Source organism: Xyrauchen texanus, chromosome 33 (genome assembly GCF_025860055.1).
Source record: "Xyrauchen texanus isolate HMW12.3.18 chromosome 33, RBS_HiC_50CHRs, whole genome shotgun sequence".
NCBI lineage: Eukaryota > Metazoa > Chordata > Actinopteri > Cypriniformes > Catostomidae > Xyrauchen > Xyrauchen texanus.
The window spans coordinates 23,797,289-23,822,548 of NC_068308.1; the positions used below are offsets into that span (position 1 = coordinate 23,797,289).

Below are 25,260 nucleotides of genomic sequence, written 5' to 3' on the forward strand. Positions count from 1 at the left end.
ACGAACGAACGAACGAACATCCGCAGAAATATGAGCGAACATGAGAACAAACAAGAAACGTCAAGGCACGACAAAGGGAAGGGAAAACAGCGGGGTTTAAATAACGAGACACGGTAATGACAAAATGACGGACAGGTGACGGGGCCGGGAAAGACGGGAAGAAGGGAAGTGTAGTTTTTCACAGAGACAGTGAAACACGGGCGGACAACAAGGAAGACATGACAGGAAGCGTGAGCGGTGAGACAGAAAACACGGAGCGGATAACAAGGGAGCGTGACATGGACGTGACTAGTGACGGGTGAAACAGAAAACACGGTACAGACAACAAGGGATCGTGACACGGAACGTGATAAGTGAAAACGGAGAACGCGGGACGGACAACACGGGATCATAACAATATGAAACCTCTGAAAGCATTTTTTTTTCTCAATGTGAAAATACACAGTAAATATAGGATTTCTAACGGAAAATGGGGCTAAAGTACACAATTGTGTACATTGAGTTTAGAAGCATTGCGTTTCAGGATAAATCACTCAAATGTAAAAAAATAAATAATTTCATATTGGATGAAACTTAAGTCTAATCTTTTGACTTAAACAGGTTTCAATGTAAAAACTTCGTTTTTTGACTAGATGTAGTTTTGATGGCATTTCTCCCAAAGACAAACTCTGCTATGATCAGTGCCAAGTTGTTTTGTCACATGAAAGTTTAAACATTTACTGATAGCTCAGAATGTCTTGAACAGAGGTCAGTCAGTTTAAATTAAATTAAAATATGGGTTTTGTATAGCGAAACCAAAATACAACGTCCACGCATGAGGACACGTGGTCGCACGAGGTTAAAATAGCCTAATCCTTCCTTATGTCATCATTTATCCACTAAGAGTTAATAAACGTATAGTAATATAGAAATACATTAATATATTTTGTATAATCTTTTGATTTGTGCTCTTTGAGAATTAAAGTTCAAGAACAAAAATTACAAAATATTATCAAATAAACAATGCTTCATAAATTATTGTTTATTTATTTATTTTTATTTGTTTAAGCATCACCTGCTCATTGGAAACTCATAGCAGAGTATATGTAACATTATAAAATATCAGAACTGGGATTGATTCCCAATAGGATTACAGGCATCTCCAAGAGCCTCTCATAATGCAAAGGGACTCAGTGGCAGACCATAATTTTCCACAGAGAAGGGAAACAAAAATAAGAAAGAGTAAATAGATAATTACGATGTAGTCAATGCTGCTATCAAGAACCGTGTAATAAACATACAGTATATAGAATAATAGACACACACACACACACACACACACACACAAACGTCTTAAGGTCCGATATCGTCTGATAATGTTTAATGCAGTATTATAGCAATAAGAATTAGAGTATAGCCATTTAGTAAGGATGTCAATATTGCAAGAGTAGCCTACATTCTCTGCATAACTTGCATGTAACTGAGCACATTGAGCTTTGTGGAGAAGGAAATATTTTCAATTTGTTGTTTGTTTATTGTCATAGTTTCTTCTTCAAGGCAGTAAATGGAAGAAAATCTTCTTATGGGCAAGAAATGGCACCGTTCTATTTTAATGTCATGTGGAAACAAATCCAATGTTGTCATTCACTCACCCTCATGTCATGTCATTTCTTTCTTCTGTTGAACAGTGACTGAGGCCATCAGTACATAATAACACCTTATGTGCTTCATGGAAAAAAGAGTGTGAAACAACATGAGGGTGAGTAAATGATGACAGAATTTTCATTTTTGGGTGAACCATCCATTTAAAAGATATTTCAATAAAGAGTTTTCTCAAACAAGACAAGTGTCTTCCCTCTCTTTTAAAAGCTCAAAATAGTGGTTTAATAATAAGCAGAGCACCAGCTGCATTGTCTGGTGGTTATTATGGGGTTGCATTAAGCTAGGTCTTTCTGTGGCTGTGGTAAGGCACAGACAGTTCTCAGACTGCAGAAGGGGTTTTGACTCGTGATCTGTGCCCTTTTGCTGCAACTTGACCGGCAGGTGACCTTTGGGAGCTGCTACCTGATTACCAGCCTAGATCAAGTAGTGCAAGTGTTTAGTGCTAGATTTCAGCTGTGATTTCTAATAGGAATGAGTCAATGTAAAGCTGTTCTTCAACTACATAGCAAACATTGCATTTTGACATTATCTGATGGTAAAAGGCAGCCACTGATTTGAGATCAGTCACTCTATGAGGTATTGTCAGAGTGTCCACCAGCAGATAAAATGAGCTTTACACAAAAACTCAAACCACAGTAACCACTGTTTCCGGCTGTAAGGCACACGACTGGAGCTTTCTCGTGGGAACTTGTTTGACACTTTACCACTTTGCTTTCTCATATTCACACAGGTTTTTGCCTACATGTCATATGTATGCATGTGCAACACTGTGAATTATCTGGTGTAAAACAACATGCAAAAGACTAAATACTAATTTTGCATTCAGTGAAAAACATAGAAGTTTGTGCACAAAGTTCAAAGAGACTGAATGGTTATATAACGTGATATGAGCCATTTTGACAGGTTATAAAAGTTATAAAGGGAATGGGCAAGATGTTTCAGTGAACTTGAATGAGAGGAAAATACAATTTTAAAAACAATAATTTAAAAACTCTCTCCTCATGTCTCCCTTCTTAAAATATGTTTTGCACAGTTTTCTTTTCTGGTGACAAGAAACAATCAACTTGTTTTTTCTTTTTTTTACATCTGCACTCCATCTAGTGGAAAAAACAACAAAACACACTTTGTTTAATTTTTGTTTATGTATTTGTATTTTATTTTTTAATGTGTGTACTGTGATTTTATTTTTTATTTTATTTTTTCAGGTAACCTGGTTTAAAAAAAAGCATGTGCTTTATGTAGTAACATCTAACATCATTAACTAGTTCAGCTGGTCAAAATATTATATAATATGACTAAACCATCAAACTTTATAAATTAACATGAGAAAAATATAAACATGTTTCCAGTGGTAAGACATAACATAAACCTTATGGTAAAATAAAATAATCGGTTTCCCCTTTTGTTACTTGTGACTACTTTCTGAGACAAAAAATATGATGTATAAAGATTCCACAATATTATTATTATTGCAGAATTGTGTATTTTTATTATTATTATTATTACTACTACTACTACTTCCACTACTTCCACTACTACAACTACTACTAATTCTACTACTACTACTACTACTACCACCACCACCACTACTTCTACATCTACTTCTACTACTACTACTACTACTGTTTGTGCTTGGTTTTATTCCACAAACACCAGCCACTCAAATAAATAATATACTTTACATAGCCTATATTAAAGTGCAATGAAAAATGACTGAATTTGGCCAAGAGATGTCAGTATTTGAGTATTTATATATCCACAAGTACAGACCAGAGAGATCAACACATGCAACATAGCACAAGCTACTGGATGACAGGATCCGCCCAGGACACTCTCCTTTTAATCAGTCCTTTATGCAGTGCACACAGAGCTCATGCCATACAGGACCAAGCGGCCCTAAAGCAGGGCTAATAGAACAGACCCTTAGCTTAGTGTAGGGCCCTCAGACTACAGTTACTAGCCGATCACAATGAGAATATCAGTAAAATCAAAGAATTGTAACTATTTTTCACCTAATATTCATTCACCAACGCTTGAGAGACAAAGATTAATTTGTGAAAATTAATTTATCTTTGATCAGAGAAAAATATTCAGCCATCAAATTAATAATTTAGAACAACTGTAAATGTTAATGAGTCACAATTTCCTTTGTGTGTCCTTAGATTATTCATATGGGATAGCAAAGTAATTTGTTTAATGAGGCACACAGTGAACAACTGACGGAGAATTATCATGCTGAGGGAGAATGCCCCATGCCACCACTAGGGGGTGGGATTGTGGTGGCATAGGGCATTGTAGATTGTCAAAACTTAACAAATCCTCCAAACTCTAAACAAGACATGATATACACTGAATTTACTTGATTTAATCATTTGCATAGGTTCCTCATGAATAAATTATGCTACATCAACACATTTTTTCCTCTTGGTTTAGCTCTTGAATTTCTCTCAGAAAACATTATTTGTTCACGTAATTTCAACATATTGGTTTTTCGTTTTAAATGACCCAATTAAGTAGCCTCAATGTGATTTTATATGTGTCTGTAACATGATTCTCAGTTTTACAAAATAATATGATGTTACATTACTGATTTATGTTGTGAGGTTATGCATGTTCACCTGTTTATAGCTATCACTATCAAACATTAGCATGCTCAGCGCTAAGTAGCAATTGCATTACTCAAACAGTGCGCTGTATGTTGTTTATACAACAGGAGCAATTGCTACTTAGCATTAAGCATGCTAATGTTATATAAACAACATACAGTGCACTGTTTGAGTACACATCCTCAACCTAAGCAAAAGCTTCACTCTTTACCACAGTGGTGACCCAGCATAATACAATCGGTTCTAAATCCCAAATAAAACAACTTTAAATATTATTAAATCTCCCCCTTTTCTCATCTTGCTCAGAAATGCCAAAAATAACACTTAATTTCAACTTTTGTACTCTCTGCATCAAGTCCCATGCAAAACATCTGAATTACAAATCCCCTTGCCCATGTTGTTGATCATTCTTGACTGGTTCATATTCACCCTACATAATGCAATCTGAAAGAGTGCACATAGTAGAGAATTACAATAATCAAAAGAAAAACAACTTTAAAAGAGAAAAACTATTTTGTTGTGTAGACCACAAATAATATAATTTATTAAATCGGACAACCTGCGTTTTCCCATGTTTTTGAGTGTACAATGCAAGAGGTGGCTGCACATTTCTTTCAATGTAAAGAGGAAGCCATTCTAATTTGAACAACACATTTAGGACAGTTTAATTTACAACCTTTCCCCGCCCCCTCTGCACCCTCCTCCTCCTTTATCCAATCACACAGTGGGTGTTGTCTGTGTGTGAGCCAATACTGGTCAAGCACTTGGCCTTTGAAACATTACCATGATAAGTATTTGTATGTCAGTCCTGTGTGAAGAGAAGGCATGAGGGGGTGGGAACGGGATGCCGCAGCAAAACAGGAATAATTTCCTTTATCTCAGGCCTCAGTGAATTATTCTTCTATCATCACCATGCTTAAATCACATATTACTCTTAAACAGTAGCATACTATTGTTTTGCTTTTATAATACTCTGAAAATTATTTTAAATGTAGTTTACAGTTAACACGTTTTTTAAGAAGCTGAGATTATGTTAGCTGCAAAATATGCACATGGAAATGCACAAGTGTGTTATATTGTAACTTTTATTGTTTTAACTGTATTATTCATTGATTTATTTACTAATATTTTATATGTTGTATCAATAGCCTAGTTTACATCCATTTTTCACGCTATTTTGTTATCGACAAAGTGAAAATGCGTAAAATATTTTTGGCGAAATGTGCCGTCTTCTGCCTGTTTCGATTCAAATGACCTTTTATCGATAAAAAAAAAATGTGTGCGTGATGACGTCATGCCTAAAAAAAAACACTTTGTTGCATAAGTTTTGGTTTCCATCGAGAAATGTGCGTTTATCGCTAATTCGAGTACTGAGACAATTCATTGAAATTAGCCAGCTTACTGTCATTTTAATTTCACAAATAAAAGCAATCAGAAGAGGAGGAATTGCAATCAAAAGGGAACAGTTGCCCTTCTGATAGGACTGTGATAGGCCTATTGGTAATGTTGCGCCTATCGCATGTTTCCGACCCAAAAGTGAATCGTCATGGCCCTGTTCGAGCTGGCAACCTGCACCAAGAAGTGGGGAAACTTTCAGTCTTAGTATATGAACAATCCATCGATGTGTATATGTTGTGTGCACAGCTATTAAAGAAACATTGATGCAGTGTAATATCAGGGTTTACATACATTCCTTGGCTGTTTTGAACAATCATCTAATCTAAAGCATCGACATCATAACTGCATTATGTCCTGCATATTTGTCCAGCAACTTTTAACGACCAACTGAACTTGATTGTCATATCAAATACATTTTAGTGTCATGATGCAATTTACATTTTCATAAGAAGCTCAGCAAATGCAATCCGAGGTAATGAGGGTTAGATTTAAAATATGTAAATGTTTCAAAATGTTCAAAAGCTGGTTTTCTGAAAGTGAACTCAGCACTGAACAAATAGATCCGATAGTTTATTATAGTCTTGAAAAAAGTGAAGAACATTCTGAGAATGTCATTTAGCCGACTTTCCAGTGCATCCTGGGGCCATCACTTCCCCAGGTAAATGGCACAGACGTACACGGCCGTCCATGTGATTGAAAAGAAAATGGGACTCATCGGACCAGACGACCTTCTTCCATTGCTCCAAGGCCAAGTTACGAAGCTCACGTGCCCATTGTATAGGCACATTATGGACAGTGGTCATCATGGACACTCTGACCGGTCTGCGGCTAGGCAATGCGCTGTGTGTTGTGCCATATTCCTCCTGTGACCATCATTAAAATTTGTCAGTTCAGACCAGACGGGATAGATTTGGGTGTCCAACACCCTTTCGCCGGTTTGTGGTTTGTTCCTTCTCTGCAGGTCACCACTGCTGACTGGGAGCACCCCACAAGCCTTGCCGTTTCAGACATGCTCTGACCCAGTTGTCTGGCCATAACAATTTTGCCCTTGTCAAAGTCGCTCAGGTCTTTCACCAACCTGGCGTCATAAAAAAATATTTATTTTTTAATTCAGAGACAAAAACATAATTTCTGTGCACAAGGATGTTTAAAATTAAAAATAAATAAAAAATACTAGGAGAAAAACATAAGTGTGCTTTTTTTAGAACACCTTCAGGGGTCTTGTAGAGTCCATGCCTTGGTGGGTCGGTACTGTTTTGGCAGCACGTGGAGGGCCATCAGCATAAGGTGGTCATAATGTTTTGGCTCATCGGTGTTAACACCCACAGTATATGCATATATCTGTGTTATTAATAATACATAGCATATTTTTTATTCAAATAATATAAAGTATATAATAATATATAAATATATTATATAATATTAATAGAATTATATACTGGTTTAGGTGCAAGCTCCAGAAATCAGATAATGCTTATATAAAACAGAAAATGTTAATGACATATTGATTTAGCTACAGATAATTAAGCTATATTGATTTAGCTACAGGTTTTTTTCTCTTCCCCCAAATAATATCACTTAGTAACAACTATGATCCTAATCCTTATCTGCTTATTCAGGCGTGGGTGAATGGCACTCGTGGCAGTGTGCTGCAGCCTCAAGTGACCAGCTTGTAGAATCTCAAACCAGTTTAACATTAATTCTTGCAACCTTATCTTTACAACTCCTCACTATTTTCCTATGTCTGTGGCCGGCCAGTGTAGCATAACAGTTTTGTCTTGTTCCACTTAAGTAATGAGATGTGACCTTAAAGTGAGACCATTTAACTTTGATGCAAAATAAAGTAAACGCTGTGTGGTTTGACAGGAACAATTAAGGTTGTTTCTTGTATTTTCATGTTTCTTGCAATGTTGTTCCTTTTTATTAAGGACCACTTCCTTATCGAGAAGATTCTAATGCCATACTGACTGTGAATGGGAGTACTGAATATTGCAAAACATATGTTGTGTCTCTTAAATTCAGTGTTTTCTCCTCTTATCCTGTTTGCATCTATTGTGTGAGGACATACTTCACCAATGCCTTGACAACAGACATCTACTATTGCTATAAACTCTATCATCATAGTGGCAAGCATTGTAGTATGAAGCCTGATACACTGACTCTTCAGTCAGTCTATAGACTGTATACTGTAACCCGCACACACAAACACAAGACGAGACAGTCACAATGTCGGAGAAAACTGCTTTATTCCAACAAAGCAGGCAACAGCACAAAAACAGGACAAATCCAGTGAAGAATGGTCAGGGTGAGCGTTAAATCGAAGCCGGGAAATCAAGATAGAGTAAAGGGTCAAATCCAGGAGAGAGTGGTCAACGAGAGCGTAGGGGGTCAAAGCCGGGGTAATCAGAATCAGCGAGACGGGACTAGAGGGAGCAAAAGACAGGGGAACAAGGGGAGCTCGAAAGCCGGGGAATCAAGAGGAAAATGACGAGACTAGTGGGAGCAAAAGACAGGGGAACAAGGGGAGCTGGCAAGCTAAAAGGTGAACGAGAGGAGGTCAAAACTAGACAAGACTAGCGGGGGGCAAAGACACGGGAAACTAAATACAATAACCAACAACCGTGAGACGAAAGGGTAGTGATATATATAGGGGCGAGTGCAGGTGTAAACCATGACAGGTGATGAGACGAGTGCAGGTGAAACTAATGTGCAGGAGTGCAGATGACGCGAGTGCAGGTGGTCATAATGTTCTGGGGCATTGGAAACGCGTGAGAAACTCGAGGAAGGGAGATTGCCTACGAGCATGTGAGCGAGTAGGAGCAAAGTGGGCGTGAGGGCTTGAGCGAGCAAAAAGAGCGTGCGAGCTCGAGGGGGCGGAACGAGCGTGGGAGCTCGAGGGGGCGGAACGAGCGTGGAAGCTCGAGGGGGCGGAGCGAGGGAGCGGGGTTCGTGACAGTACTCCCCCCTCTAAAACGGACGGCTCCTGACGGCCGTGCTCGGTTGCGAGGAAGTGGTGCTGGACGAACCCAACAAACAAAAAACCCTGAACAGACAACCCACAAAACACACAAACAAAATTGAGGGCAGTCCAAGGGGCACAGAGGGAAATGAGACAGTCCATGGAGTCAATGGGCAGTATCAAGGCAAGGTCTGGGGGAACATAGCGGACAGGCGGGTGGTCGGGAGATCTAGGGGGCAGCCGTAGGGCAGAGACTGGGTCAGGGGGTCTGGAAGGCGACTGGAGGACAGGGACTGGGTCCGGGGGTCTGGAAGGTGACCACTGGACAGGAACAGGGTCAGGAGGCCAGGGAAGAGGCCACAGGACAGGGAGAGTGTCAGGGGGCCACCGGACAGGGTCAGGGGGCCAGGGAAGAGCCGTGAAAGGCGGTGCCGTCAGAGGCGGCACTGTAGGCGGCTCTGGAGGTGGGGTTCTGGAAGGCTCTGGAGGTGGAGCCGAAGGAGGCTTTAGGGGCGAAGTTCTGAAAGGCTCTGGAGGTGGAGCCAATGACGGTGGCGCCGTGGGAGGCTCTAGAGGCGGAGGCCTGGAAGGCTCAGGAGGTGGAGCCAATGGAGGTGGCGCCGTGGGAGGTCCCCGAGGCGACGACCTGGCAGGCTCTGTAGTCTCGGGGGGTAGAGCCGTAGGAGGCCCGAGAGGCGGAGCCATAGAAAGCTCTGGAGTCTTTGGGAGCAGAGCCGTGAGGGGCTCGGGAGGTGGAGCCGTGGGAGGCTCAGGAGGCGGAGCCGTAGGAGGCTCGGGAGGCGGAGCCGTAGGAGGCTCGGGAGGCGGAGCCCTAGGAAGCTCTGGAGTCTCTGGGAGTAGAGCCGTGAGAGGCTCGGGGAAAAAGGTCGTGGAAGACTCGAGAGGCTCTAGAGGTGGGGCCCTGGAAGGCTCGAGAGGCTCGAGGGGGGGAGCCATGAAAGACTCAAGAGACGGAGCCCCGAGAGGCTCGGGAGGAGGAGGAGCCCTGGAAGACTCGAGAGACGAAGCCCTGAGAGGCTTGGAAGGGGGTGGCGCCCTGAAAGACTCAAGAGGAGAAGCCCTGAGAGGCTTGAGAGGGGGAGGAGCCCTGAGAGACTCGAGAGGGGAAGCCCTGAGAGGCTTGAGAGGGGGAGGAGCCCTGAGAGACTCGAGAGGTGAAGCCGTGAGAGGCTTGAGGGGTGGAGCCATGAAAGACTCGAGGGACGGAGCCCTGAGAGGCTCGAGGGGAGGAGGAGCCCTGAGAGACTCGAGAGGCGAAGCCGTGAGAGGCTTAAGGGGTGGAGCCATGAAAGACTCGAGGGACAGAGCCCTGAGAGGCTCGAGGGGTGGAGCCATGAAAGACTCGAGGGATGGAGCCATGAAAGACTCGAGGGACGGAGCCCTGAGAGGCTCGAGGGGAGGAGGAGCCCTGAAAGACTCGAGAGGGGAAGCCCTGAGAGGCTTGAGGGGGGGAGGAGCCCTGAGAGACTCGAGAGGAGAAGCCCTGAGAGGCTTGGGAGGGGGAGCCCTGAAAGACTCGAGAGGAGAAGCCCTGAGAGTCTCGAGAGGAGGAGCCCTGGGAGGCTTGGGAGGAGGAGCCTTGAAAGACTCGGGAGGAGAAGCCCTGAGAGGCGGCGCTCTGGGTGGCTCGAGAGACTTGAAAGGCAGAACCCTGGGGGGCTTGGGAGGTAGAGCTCTGGGAGGCTCGAGAGGAGGAGCCTTAGGAGGCTCGAGAGGAAGAGCCCTGGGAGGCTTGAGAGGAAGAGCCCTGGGAGGCTTGGGAGGAGGAGCCTTGGGAGACTCGAGAGGCGGAGGCCGCGAGGGCTCTGAGGGGCGAGCAGAGGCTGGCAGAGCCGTGGAAGACTCTGGGGCGGAGCAGAACCCGGCAGAGCCGTGGAAGACTCTGGGGGCGGAGCAGAACCCGGCAGAGCCGTGGAAGACTCTGGGGGTGGAGCAGAACCCGGCAGAGCCGTGGAAGACTCTGGGGTGGAGCAGAACCCGGCAGAGCCGTGGAAGACTCTGGGGGCGGAGCAGAACCCGGCAGAGCCGTGGAAGACTCTGAGGGCGGAGTAGAACCTGGCAGAGCCGTGGAAGACTCTGAGGGCGGAGCAGAACCCGGCAGAGCCGTGGAAGACTCTGGGGGCGAAGCAGAACCCGGCAGAGCCGTGGAAGACTCTGAGGGCGGAGCAGAGGTCGGTAGAGCTGTGGAAGACTCTGAGGGAACCTCTGCGGTCTTGAGCACAAGACGAGACTGGGGAGAAGGGGCCCTCTTCCTTCTCTTGTGTCCTCGGCCAACAGGGGATGTGGCCATGGGGATGGTCGAGGCTACAGGCGCTGGCTCGTTGGCCGTGGCGGGCATGGGCGCTGGCTCGTTGGCCTTGGCGGGCATGGGCGCTGGCTCGCTGGCCGTGCCAGGCTTCGGGACTGGGGCCGTGACAGGCCTCGGGGCAGGGGCCGTGACAGGCTTCGGGGCTTGGCCGTGTCAGGCTTCAGGACTGGGGCCGTGACAGGCCTCGGGGCTGGGGCCGCGACAGGCCTCGGGGCTGGGGCCGCGACAGGCCTCGGGGCTGGGGCCGCGTCAGGCTTCGGGGCTGGGGCCGCGTCAGGCTTCGGGACGGGGGCCGCGACAGGCTTCGGGACGGGGGCCGCGACAGGCTTCGGGACGGGGGCCGTGGTAGGCTTCAAGACGGGGGCCGTGGTAGGCTTCAAGACGGGGGCCGTGGTATGGAACGCTGGTTCAGTTTCTGCCTCCCCCACAGTAAACGAGGAACCAGCGTACAGTAGGGTGAGGTCAATAAACTGAGCCAGGTTGAGAGAGCAGCGACCACCAGGCATGAATGATGAGGCTGGCTCATTCAGTCCAAATTGAAAAATGTCTTTCAGAGCCACCTCATCATAATTCACCTGGTACGCCAGGGCACAAAAATCCATAATATAAGCCTCCAAGAGTTGGCTCCCCTGGTGCAAACCCAAGAGTCGGGCCGCTGGCTCCATAATGTCAAGGACGGGGTTATGAGTTACATAACCACTGCCTTGCACGGAAAACCCTTGGTTCACGTCCGATGAGCCATAAAACCTCTCCGGGGATGGAGAGCATACGGCGCTCGCGGATGCGTGGAAAGCATCAACGGGCTCAGGGGCAGACACAGGTGAAACAGGGTGAAAAATTTCAGACATAGAACATACCTGCTGCCCCTGGGCCGCGAGCGCTTGGTCAAGTTTCCACACCGTAGCTCCTCGCGCTGAATGTGACGTGTTCCTCCGCTCTAGTGAGCTGCGCGAATCCTCAGCGCGACGCATTGTGACTGTCTTCGGTGAGGTTGGTTATTTTGTAACCCGCACACACAAACACAAGATGAGACAGTCACGATGTCGGAGAAAACTGCTTTATTCCAACAAAGCAGGCAACAGTACAAAAACAGGGCAAATCCAGTGAAGAATGGTCAGGGTGAGCGTTAAATCGAAGCCGGGGAATCAAGATAGGGTAAAGGGTCAAATCCAGGAGAGAGTGGTCAACGAGAGCGTAGGGGGTCAAAGCCGGGGTAATCAGAATCAGTGAGACGGGACTAGAGGGAGCAAAAGACAGGGGAACAAGGGGAGCTCGAAGCCGGGAATCAAGAGGAAAATGACGAGACTAGTGGGAGCAAAAGACAGGGGAACAAGGGGAGCTGGCAAGCTAAAAGGTGAACGAGAGGAGGTCAAAACTAGACGAGACTAGCGGGGGCAAAGACACGGAAACTAAATACAATAACCAACAACCGTGGAGACGAAAGGGTAGTGATATATATAGGGGCGAGTGCAGGTGTAAACCATGACAGGTGATGAGACGAGTGCAGGTGAAACTAATGTGCAGGAGTGCAGATGACGCGAGTGCAGGTGGTCATAATGTTCTGGGGCATTGGAAACGCGTGAGAAACCCGAGGAAGGGAGGTTGCCTATGAGCATGTGAGCGAGTAGGAGCAAAGTGGGCGTGAGGGCTTGAGCGAGCAAAAAGAACGTGCAAGCTCGAGGGGGCGGAACGAGCGTGGGAGCTCGAGGGGGCGGAACGAGCGTGGAAGCTCGAGGGGGCGGAGCGAGGGAACGGGGTTCGTGACATATACACAATAATCCTTACAAAACTTATCATTAAACACTTTATTTAGCTGTTTTGACCCACTAAAACCGTATTAGTGTACCAAGTGTATATTACAATGTTCTTTTGGGAGCCAAAATAGTGGATCCATCAGAACAGACCACTATTTACATGCCAAGTCAACCACTCTGAAACTTAACAAATTAGCAGAGTTATTGAGAAACCATGAACAGCCACATTTTTGCAGGATTTTGGTATTGATTTCTGACACACAAGTTATACAAGAAGACAGCCATTCCGAGAAGACAGTCTTTCTTGGATGAAGTTTTCATCAAATACACACTCGGAAGCTTGTGGTTTTCTTGTTTTCTTTACCAGACCTGGGGCCATTTGTACCAGCTTCCATAGGGGTCTTTCCTAATCTTATCTTCTGTGCAGAGTCCACCGGGGTAATGTAAGGTCAGTGTAAAGGTTAGGCTGCTGTGTACTCAACATCAGCACAATGCTCGCTAACCCCATATTCTGTTATATGTGTTTTAAAGATAGTGGAGAGAACCTTAATGCATGCAGTTCATTTACATTTATTAATTTAGCAGACACACTGAAAAAAAAAAGATTTTGTGATGAAGTAAATAAACCAGTAAAGATTAAGTACTTTGTACATTGAGTAAGTAAGTTAAGCGTAAACTTGAAGATATTAAGTATATTCTACATTTGTACTTAAATTCAAACATCTTTACAATGCATCATCATGTATCAATAGTAGAAATAGAAAACCTAGTCATGTTTATTAGCTAATTTGAGTAAATTTCACCAGTAAATAAAACTTTTCGAAGTTGGTGTTCCCAGCATGCACTGGGCTTGAATTATTAATTAGCTTGCATGGTTTCACTGTTTGTAAGTTTATTTACACCATTTCTATGGTTGATTTTGCTGTTACATTTGGTAACTTCTTGTTTACCGAAGTCTGAAGTAAATGTTCTACTCTTCATAGCATGCATGAAGCTTTCCTGTGGAATGCTAAATTTCAAATTGTTCAGAGAACTATAGAGAATGGTGAGAGGCAGTGGTGAAAGATAAATTTCAGTGGTGAATAGATTTGTTTTAAGAAGTAGACAATTAGTTCATAAGTATATGATAACGATATGATTTTAAAGTGCTTCTGTGCATCTTATCACTTGGCTTGTTCCCACGGAGACCTGTGACGTCAGAGGGAAACCCGATTTTCAGGGGGACTCAATTTCTCAGAACAACAGCATTGATCACGCTGATATCCCAGGATCAGAGCAGAGTTGGATGAGGTTCTAGTGAGATATAGGGGTATGGGTGAGGGGCATAATATTAAAGAAAGCCAAACAGATGCTCAGCAGGACAGAAAATAAGGACCTTCTTGGTTTATTGTAGTATGTCATAAAAAGTTATTACTGATAACATTAAATAATGAATATACTAACCACACATTCACTTGTTTGATTTTGATTATGAAAGCAGGTAATTAAGCTATGACCTTGTTTCATCTGCATTGAAAATTAGTCTTTTAATCATCCGGATCAGCACATGCAAACAGCTTGGTTGAAAGAAAGAAAGAAAGAAAGAAAGAAAGAAAGAAAGAAAGAAACAAACAAACAAACAAGAAATAAAATATATAATACATTTACTAAATTAATGTAGTAATAAGGGACCTTGAATAAGAGTAATTTTTATCATTATTATTAATAATAAGATAATAATAATTATTAATAATATTATTATTACTTAGAAAGAGTAAAAGATTCAAAAGTAGCACGTGAGTTTCCTCCTTTCTTCTGACAGGCTGTGACCTTCCCTCTGCTTGCTCGCGCGATTGCTCCAAACACGCTGCTGCCTTTTAAAGCGCGAGAAGACATGAGCGTAGTCATTCTGACGCTAAACGAGGCAGGCTCACGAACTCCTGTCGTCTCGTTCATCTGCCCCCCTTTTCGTTTCCCCTTTTCACCTCGTCGACAACCCATCATCTTTTAATTTTTTTCATAGTCACTTTCACAGCCCTTTATCGACATGTACCGGTATTTTGGGGAGGTTCTGACTCGCGGAGCGTGCAACGCTCTGGCCTCGGGTTGCGTCGAGTCCGCTCTGCCGGCTTCCTCATCTTTACTGAGGGTGCGTCATTACAGCGATGCCGCCGACAAGGAAGACGACCCGAACTTCTTCAGGATGGTGGAGGGCTTCTTTGACCGCGGCGCTGCTATTGTTGAAAACAAGCTGGTGGAGGACCTGAAGACCCGGGAGACGCCGGAGCAGAAGAGACACCGTGTGCGGGGAATCCTCAAGATCATTAAACCCTGCAACCACGTCCTGAGCGTTTCCTTCCCCATCAAGAGAGACAACGGAGAATGGGAGGTTATCGAGGGCTACAGGGCGCAACACAGCCAACATAGAACCCCCTGCAAAGGGGGTAAGATCTATATATTTTATTCATTGTGCAGTAAGAGTGCATAACGGATCAGTTTGCATGTGCTTTGCCCAACAAGATGTTATTAGAGCTACATTCGGTCTGGCAATGGTTGACGTAATGACGTGCAAAAATGTGTGTCGTTTTTATATCTTCACGGTTTTAAACATGAAATTTGGGTAGATTTGTCTAGCCCTGCGCTTTCAATCAATGTCAAGTCAGACATGCAAACCGTGCAGCTGTACATGTGTTAATTTATTTGGGGAGAGCAGCCTTTAGACACAGGGCTTAATGTCCCTGTGTGATTTGGTTTGTTACTTTCGTGTTTGGCTGTTTGTAGTGTGCAGACTGTTTGGCACACGTTTGTTAGTCAAGAATGCCAACAGGCCAGTTTCAACTTTTTATCCAAACTTGCAACTGATTTTGCCCTCATTCCAATCATCGGCAACAAGTCAAAAGTCAACTGTGTTTTCACTACAGACATTGTCATTGGGATAATGGGTGTTTGAGAAATATGCATGCATACATATTAACTGCAAAGCAAGGCTGCACTCTACAACACAATGAAACACAATACGCCCATATTGAGAGACTGGTTGCAAATCACTTGAGGCCACAGTATCCCATTCGTTTTTATCAGCTGCAGTTAGCCTACGAGTGGTTGCAGGGTTTTTCTTGAAATAGCAGATGTTAAGGAATGGTGGTCATAAAGAGATTGAGGACATGCAGTGTGAGAGGGGAAGATGTCACAGCAATGCATTCTGGGTGATTTGTGGGGTGGTATGGTGACATATTGTCATTAATGTGAGAGGCAGTTTTAGGGTTTGGCTCAGACACCCAGCTGCGTGATAGAACCACTCGTTTCACAAAACACACAGCCTGTGTGTATTTGTTGTCCTTATTGCATTAATGCTTTCTAAGTTCATGTCTGTGGCCGGCCAGTGTAGCATAAGCAGTTTTTTCTTGTTCCACTTAAGTAATGAGATGTGACCTTAAAGTGAGACCATTTAACTTTGATGCAAAATAAAGTAAACACTGTGTGGTTTGACAGGAACAATTAAGGTTGTTTCTTGTATTTTCTTGTTTCTTGGAATGTTGTTCCTTTTATATTAGGGACCACTTCCCTATCTAGAAGATACTGATGCCAAAAATAAAAATGTTCTCATCATTTACTCACCCTCATGCCGTCCCAGATGTGTATGACTTTCTTCTAAAGAACACAAATTAATATTTTTAGAAAAAAAAAAATCAACTCTGTAAATCCATATAATGCAATTGAATGGTGACCAGAGCATTCAAGCTCCAAAAAGCATAAGGCAGCATAAAATTAACCCATATGACATGTAGGGCTGGGCGATAAAACAATATCAATATTTATCGCGATTAAAAAAAAACTCCATGATATCGACGATAAACTTGAGTAATTTCGATATTTAGCCTGTGTTCTACATCTGGACGTGCGTGTTGCTAAAAACGCTAGCAGTTTGGCTTTCTTATCGTATGTTTCCACTTTCAATTCCTTCCTATGGAAGCAGAGTGTCAAGCTCGCGATGTGGATTGTAAAATTGACCGCAGCGCGGGGCAAATGGTTCCCTAGAGTTGGGAATGGTTTTGTGCGGATTTCTTCTGCGTCAGTGGATACGCAGCCTCAGACTGTATGAAGTTGCTATTGCCCCCGCTACACAGGTCACCGCGTTCACTTTGTTCACTCTGCGCACGTGGCTTGCCGTACATAGCAGAAGGGGCGGAGTTACCGGCAGCAATGGTAATCGGGTAACACAATTGTAAATAATAGAGAATATCTCCAAACTTCTGTAAACTTTGCTCAAGTGCACCTTGAGACACAGGGTGATGGGCAGTTGAGATTCTGAGTTTAATATCTAAGGTCTCTCAAACTTGTTTGAACACCTTCAACAGAAAATTAGTACCCTGATCAGTCTGGAGCACTTTAGGAAGACAAATAGAGATCACTCACCCAAAGTGATTGCATCATTCAGAAGACTTGTATTAAACCACTGGACTCATATGGATTACTTTTAAGCTGCCTTTGTGATTTTTGGAGCTTGAAAGGTCTAGTCACTATTCACGTCCATTGTGAGCACCTACATAGCTGTTTGTGTTCTACCGATGAAAGTCATACACATCTAGAATGGCATGAGGGTGAATAAATGATGAGAGAATTTGAATTTTTTTGGTCAACTATTTCTTTAAAGTAAACTTCATGAACTCCATCAATGTGAACCTGACAAGTCCAGTGCTAATAAGCATCTCTTCACAAACTAATGGCCACCAAACCTACTAAATGTATATAATTCCTTCTTTGTTTGTTCATAAAGTATGTTAAGAATTTTGGGAATACCACACATAAAATGTTCCTACTACCTGACCGATATCACTGAAATTACTGTCCTGAGAAAGGATGAATCAGAAAAATAGACCATCAGAAATCCTCTCTTTGTGTGAATAGATTTGCTTGTTCAGTTTTGCTGACTTGTTCGGGATTGCTGACAGGCTTTTAGAATAGCAAAAATGAGCAAATCAGCAAAATTAGCTTACAGCACTTGTGATCATTCATTTGACAAAGACCCTTGTTCTCGATGGCTCAAAGATTTTCTCTAAAAATGCTTTGACATTGTTTAATAGACAAAATTAGGTACAATTTACAAAGTGTAAGGCACTTCATTCAACCATTGCTGATAGGCTTCACCTTCAGAGGAAGGAAGTGTATGAACGCTTGGCTATTTGTACTTAGTCAGCGAATGGTTGATTCTTTCATTTAATCATCTGTTAGCCAAAGTAATGCACATGAATGCACTGGATCAGAAGAAAGTTATTGGGCTTGTAAGCATGTTTGCAAGAGTAGTGGAAAGAAAGGATTTCATAAATCAGACTCATGCAGAATTGTGTACATATATGCACATCATTATAAATTACATTTGAATCTCAAACAAGTTAGCTAGGTGGAGTTGAGGAAGATGCGGTCCATGTTTCTTGTGTTTTTTCTGTTTATTGTATACAGTAGGAGATCTGTGCTGAGTCATACCTCTCCTCCAGAGCCCCCACCATCTAGCCCTCTGTCTCTGTCCCTCCCTCTGTGCCTGTATAAATGAAGACCATTTCAGCTAGTGGAAAAAACACTTGCAACATCTGTTGAGCTTGTGTGCCATTAAATGCAGACAAAAAGGCGCCTTAAAGGGGCTAATTTCTGTGGAATGTATTTGTAAATGCTAAATGTTTACCAAATTGATGGAGGTGCTTTTATGTTCAAATAGTTTTTTTTTTCTTCTGTTTAATATTTTTCAACACCCCCTCATTATTGGCGTAGTCTATCTCTGATGGCCTGTATGTTGCTTTCTCAGTGATATTATGAATATTAAATATAAATGAACTTTAGAGTGCATCATTTCACTGCTTTAGGCCAGACATCCTCATCTCTGTTGTTTGGAGACATTGCAGCCTAATGCAGTCATTAAATGTTTTAGTCTTATTTTCTTGTGTGCTTTTGGAGGATGACAGAGTTACATTTTTGTTTATTGTAAAAGGCTGAATGTGTGTGGTGGAGAATGACACACTCATTCACACAATCAGTCAAGATTCATGGTGCAGCCTGGCTTGCGGAGAAGGTGACTGGGCACTGAGTCATACTGCAGAGACACACAACATACATATTACAAATACATAGGACTCCCTTAGCACATGTGACATTGAGATGCCTTTTAATTCATCTGGTTAGCCAGAACATTTTGTACTTTTTTTTTATAGTGTTTATCATCATCATCATCATCATCATCATCATTATTATTATTATTATTATTATTATCATTATTATTATCATTATTTTTGATCATTAAATATTTTGTACTCTCCTTTAATAGTCAGGGTTTCCACAGTCATGGCAAAACCAGGCTTGGAAAAGTAATTGAAATGAATTGAATAATAAGTTCTGGAAAATTCTATAGTGATATACATTTCTGCTTCAGCTCTAAAATGTGTATGTATATGTATTTATAATTAATTTATTTATTTTTGTGCAAAGTATTTTTTAAATCCTTATCCTGTGATCACAAATTACAGGAATACTCTTTGTGAATTCATTGGTAAAAAAAGAAAAGGTCTGGGAACCCTGTATAGTGTGTTTTTATCTCCTTGTGTATCATTAAATATTTTGTACTAGCCTTTCATAGTGTTTTTTATTTGATATTGTGTATCATTAAATATGTTTTACCCTAGTTTTTATAATATTCTTTTATCTTACGTAATGTGTGTAATTAAATGTGTCCCTTTGATTACACAGATCAGTGATAATGAACATCCATTTGCCAACCTGATTTATTCTTTGCCATGCAACTCTACAAAATGGCCTAGTTTCTTGTTTTGTGTTTTGCATAAATGTTCATTGTTACATAATAGGATATACAGTTTGATATTTAAATTATTTTGAGTTCTAAACACACAACAGAACACTAGCAAGATGTTGACTGTATGTTGGGTGTGCTTTATCAGACACTAGGTGTATCTACACTGCCATGTTAGCAGCCTTAAACATTGTTGTTGTCATGATGGAGCATGTATTCCATAAAGTAATTTGTAGTAGAATTTATTTTAATTTTTTATAGTTCTAAATTCATAATTGTGTATTTAAAACTTTTTAGTCTCAACATTATTTATGCAATTATAAATGGGGTGTAAATACACCTAAATGCTTATTAGATGTAGCTTCTGTGCCACCTTTGCGGTGTAAAGATGGCTATACACTCACAATGCCCTTTGAGGTCACTTCTCTGATGTTGCTGAATTTCGGAAACCGTGGGTGAAAATAATAATTATCAAAATATCAATAACTACAGTCTTGACCAACACAAAATAGGTACCGTTTTAAAGTTTAGAAGTGCTACTTTACAATGCATGTAGGTATTATGACCATTCGAAACTATCAACTGTAGTTTATCAGCACAGGTATATCTTCAGAATTACAAAAAATAAATACAATTATTTTTAAAACAAACGCATCACATGCACAAATTAATAAATATATTTAATGAAGTTATGTGGAAATGAATAAGAAACATTTAAATTACCACATTAAGGTATGGTATAGGCTACAGTAGATGATATTTACACTTGCTGTAAATAGTTGCATATGCTTTTTACACCCTGGTGTATAATAAAACGGTATATAATCTAACAACACCAGTTTATGTAGTATAAGTATTGTGACTGAAATTAAATACATCGCTGGCAATGGAAAGAAATGCACATGATGTGTCATGTGATGGTACCTCGTCACTGCTGTCCTTAAATGCAGGGTTAAGCTTCGGTCCAGGAAATGGGTAACCAAGTCACTGCCATGAGCTGTGGCTGAGCTGGCCAGGGGTGGCCGCGGCCACCAAGGACTGAAGCCAAAAATGCTGTTTTGCAATCGCAATTGCTGTTTTGGTCATTTTGTTTTTGTCATTTGTTTGCACAATTTTGTTCTTTAGAGGTGAAATTATCTATGTACAAATGCACAAACTTAACATGTGTGCACACCAAGGTCACCACACCTCTCCATCCTGGGTGTCATTGTACCCATGCATGCCCATCCTCTGCTCTGCCCAGCATTTAGTGAGCCCCCGATCACAACGGAAACATATCAGATCTTGGATGAGGCTGAGGATGGTCAAATTCACAAATCATTATTTGGCTATACTGAAACTCTGGTAGGGGGCCCCTGGTGGCCGTGGGGGCCCTATATAGCTGCATATGTTGCTAAATATTCAGGGCTGGCACTGACAATTATTACGTTTTATTTGTTTGGAGTGGCTATTGGACACTTTGAGACATTTTTGGACACTAGGATAGCATATTTTTGTAATGCTAAAACATATGATTGCTTTATCGTATCAACACAAACTTGTACTCTGTTACAGGTGAAATGATTTGAGACAAAACAAAAGCAGATTGAGCTACCTTATTTACACCCTGAGATATATAATGTAAAATCAGAAAAAATAAAGATTTACATTTTTTTTGCTTTTTTTTTTTATTTACATTTTTTAAGTAGTTTCTTAGGCTGAGTGACTCACAATTTATCATAATCTATATCATTAAAACATATATAGTATTCTACAAAATTATACCAAACCATTGACTCTGTTTTTTTTTTGTTTTTTTTAAAGAGTTATAAGCCTTTAATTTTGGGCATGCCACTGATAAAGGAAATCTTTAAAACACCATCAGAGCTTAAAGGGTTAAGCGGCAGTATTTCTAGAAGGGAGTAATGGTGGCACCTGTCCCACTGGAGTGTGACCAGAGAACACAAGTTGAGCTGGAATTTTAGCAGCATAGCATGAAGAAGTGACCTGTGTCACATGACCTACTGGAAAAACAAAAATGAAGTCTCAAATTTGTTCTCAGTTAATAAACATCTTACTTTACTTTATTATAACTACACTTTATAATAAATAATATTACTTATATATATATAATTTTTTTTTTTTTTTTTTTTTTTATAAAGTTATTGGAAAAATAGTTATCCATAATTATGGAAAGCATACATTCTGTTATTCTTCAGACTTTGTTTAGGGTTTTTCAAAATCCCTAAGACCAAAATTATTGTAAAAAATTGTAACTTCTCCTAGAGCTTTTAAGCTATGTCCACCTACCTCTGCACAAACCTACAGACTGTTCTATCTCATGTAACTATATATTTTCTAACTGATCGGAATAACTGTTTTGCACAGTAGAATGAGAATTCTGTATATATATATATATTGGGATTTTATTTTAGATATAAATTGGGCTGCTCGTTGCATTATTGTGTTTTATCTTTTCAAACATATTTCTCAAAATAACTTTGGTTAAAGGGGTCATGACATGGGTTTTTTTATTGTATTATTATGTTCCCTTAGGTGCAATTATAGTATTAATATATTTTTTTTTAAGAAAAACTTTTAAAATCTAGTGATTTATGACCTTTTCCCACCCTGTTTCTCATCCTCTGATTCAAACAGTCTGTTTTGGGGGCGTTTCCATTTAAGACTTCAGTGTTAACGCCCACTGTTATGATTGGCTAACGTCAGTGCCTATGTATCAATTATTGACGCTCCCAGCCAGAACAATATGCAAGTAAACTAAGTAAAAACAGTGTGATTATTCATAATGAATGAAATTGCGCTTTAAAAAGTAGTTTAAAGTTTAAAATAGATTACTTACAGTTTGCGTCGTCGTTGTTCCCAGAATAGTCGGCACGGACTTATCTTTGAGCAACAGTTTTCTGGCAAAGCCAGCATCATATTGAGATTTGTTCTCAAAACAGTCATCCTTAAAATGTACAGAACAAACGCTTAAGTTAACACTGCCGTGACTGGGACGTCCGCAAAAAATAAACTGCATCCATTTTTCCCTGACGCCTGGATCTTTCGGCAGCTTATTCAGAGGTTTTGTTTGACCACAGCCAGGAACAGCACATCTGTGTGGCATCGTAATTTTCCTGTGCACAAGTAGTCTCTGTCAGAGCTCGCTGTCCATCGACTGAACACTTGTGAAGCGCACGGCGATACTGAAATGAGCGTGAGTTGTCTTGGCGCTTAAAGCGTAGTTATCTTGTGCTGGAGGCGGTCATATGCAAACGCTGGTACGTCACTTCTAACCGTCACGTCACTTCTAACCATGAATCCAGAACGAGCTGTATTTTGAGCTTGATTAAATAAATGATTCGTTTAGAATGGGGAGGACGTCTTAAAATATTAAACTTGCAGGACGTTTTAATGATACAAAGACCTCTTATATACCAAAAGATCAAGGCAAATTTGGTTTCTCATGTCATGACCCCTTTAAGTGTGAGCAGCATGGTAAATTATAGGGGATCGCACAATGGATGCACCTACAAAAGAAATATTGATAGAATAACGTGCCGATCAATAATCGATATAACAATATTTTATGACATCCCCACTATCTAGTTACAGTTGATTTTTAAGCATTTCTTTCATCACATTCCTATTATACACTTAGTTAGTATTTGGTAGCATTGCCTTTAAATTGTTTGACTTGGGTCAAACATTTTGGGTAGCCTTCCACAAGCTTCTCACAATAAGTTTCTGTCATTTTGTCCCTTTCCTACAGACAGAACAGTCAGGTCTGAAGGCCTCCTTGCTCACACACGCTTTGTCAGTTCTGCCCACAAATCTTCTGTCAGACTGAGGTCAGGGCTTTGTGATGGCCACTCCAATACCTTGACTTTGTTGTTCTTAAGCAATTTTGACACAACTTTGGAGGTATGCTTGGGGTCATTGTCCATTTGGAAGACTCATTTGCGACAGAGCTTTAACTTCCTGGCTGATATCTTGAGATGTTGCTTCAATATATCAATATCATTCTTCATGATGCCATATATTTTGTGATGTGCACCAGTCCCTCTTGCAGCAAATCACCCCCACAACATGTAGCTGCCACCCCCGTGCTTCACAGATGAAATCTGTGGAGTGATTAAAAAATTAGTTTTAATGGCTTCAACCTAAGTGTATGTAAACTTCTGACTTCAACTGTAAGTCTTATGTCTTACTTGTTGGCTGAGATTACATTCTGTCCTGCTTATCCATTCTTTGTGCATGAAGACAAATTATTCCAGAAAAACTGACAAAGACTGTGTAGCTTCAGAGTGTCTGTTTTTATAATAAACCCCATTTTGTTTCTTCTAGGCATTTTTTGATCTTTATTAGTCGGAAGAGTAAAAATCTGTCCAGCCTTTTGTAACCAATTGATTTCTATCATTGCTGTGGTCCAATTTCATGGGCCTTCTTTTTTTTTTTTTTTTTTGCAGGTATCCGATACTCCATGGATGTGTCTGTGGATGAGGTTAAAGCGTTGGCCTCTTTGATGACATACAAGTGTGCTGTTGTGGGTAAGCTTCATGTTATTTTGCCAAACATTAAAGTGGAGTCATCTTTCAAGGTCTAATCTTGATGTATTGCTGAATTATTTGCTTGATTATTCTGATCTCTACCTTACGCTCATATAGATTATTTGTACATCAGTAACTCAAGTCATTGAGTTCTTTTTATTTAGAATATCCTTCAGCCTCTAAAGTCTCATAGATTACAAGTAATTTCTCCTCTTCTAGATGTTCCGTTTGGTGGAGCTAAAGCTGGAGTGAAAATCAACCCCAGGAATTACTCTGTAAGTACACAACACAAACTTTCAAACATTCTGAGCACACAGACAATCTCTCGCAGTCTCCATGATCCTGAAATAGCTCCTTTATTATATCTGGGCTGTGTTTGGCTTTTTCATGGGCTCAATGAAGGGAAAACTCAATTTGTTCCATGAGTCCTACTTTTTCATGTGCTTGGGCCATTCTCTGAATGTATCTGTTACCCATTACTGTTTCAATTTAATATCAGGCCTGTGAAGTTCACAATATGCAGACATTTCATTATATATTTGTCTCTGTTTTTCTGTTAATTAAATTTTATTACAGCTACAGTCTTTATCTGTCTGTCCAAGTGTACATGACACAATGCATAATCGAATACTTGAAGGACATCAAATACGCAGAGTTAAATACATGTCACGTGTCACCTCTGTCTTTCAGAGCATGCACACAACGTAGAGGCCAGTTATGGTCTGATTATTGTGTATACAAAATGTTATCTAGGTCTGTTAGTCTGACTTTGCAAAAATCATACTGGTACTTTACAGTCAGACTAATGCATTTATCATCACCAATTTTAAAAGATACATTTTAGGTTTTAGTCTAACTTAAATTATCAAATTTTTTAAAGTTCATGTACAGTATGCGTACTGTTTGTTCAGTCTTGGGTCCTCTTTCTGAACCATATTTGCAATGTTACTTCCACTTCCATAGCGCACTATAAACTTACTTGTTTTTGCTGTGTTCTGATAATGGGTTTTGTACATTTAAAGTTCTACTATATATCTGACAATGGGTCTCATTTACTGACTGTGTATATGCACATATTTGTGTGTGAAATCTGTGTACAAACATTTTCATGCAGAAATCATAATTCATCAATAAATTTGCACCATCAATAAACATATTCTTAATTTTCTAAACACACACACACACACACACATATATGCACACATCAAATAGTATTACTTGTCTTATTTCAAAGTAGCAGAAATTATGTTCGTTATAGCTCAAGCTGGG

At 41.2% G+C, this 25,260-nt stretch overlaps 1 protein-coding gene across 1 annotated transcript in view; it reads left to right on the top strand.

Annotated features, from left to right (window-relative positions):
- Positions 1 to 14,542: 14,542 nt before the first annotated feature.
- glud1b (glutamate dehydrogenase 1b) overlaps positions 14,543 to 25,260 on the top strand; it is a 28,156-nt gene continuing 17,438 nt past the window's right edge. Inside the window, exons 1-3 of the mRNA XM_052103417.1 lie at positions 14,543 to 15,110; positions 23,911 to 23,991; positions 24,211 to 24,266. Of these exons, the coding sequence (XP_051959377.1) occupies positions 14,714 to 15,110; positions 23,911 to 23,991; positions 24,211 to 24,266 (534 nt within the window). The 5' untranslated portion in view covers positions 14,543 to 14,713. The remainder of the gene's footprint in view (positions 15,111 to 23,910; positions 23,992 to 24,210; positions 24,267 to 25,260) is intronic.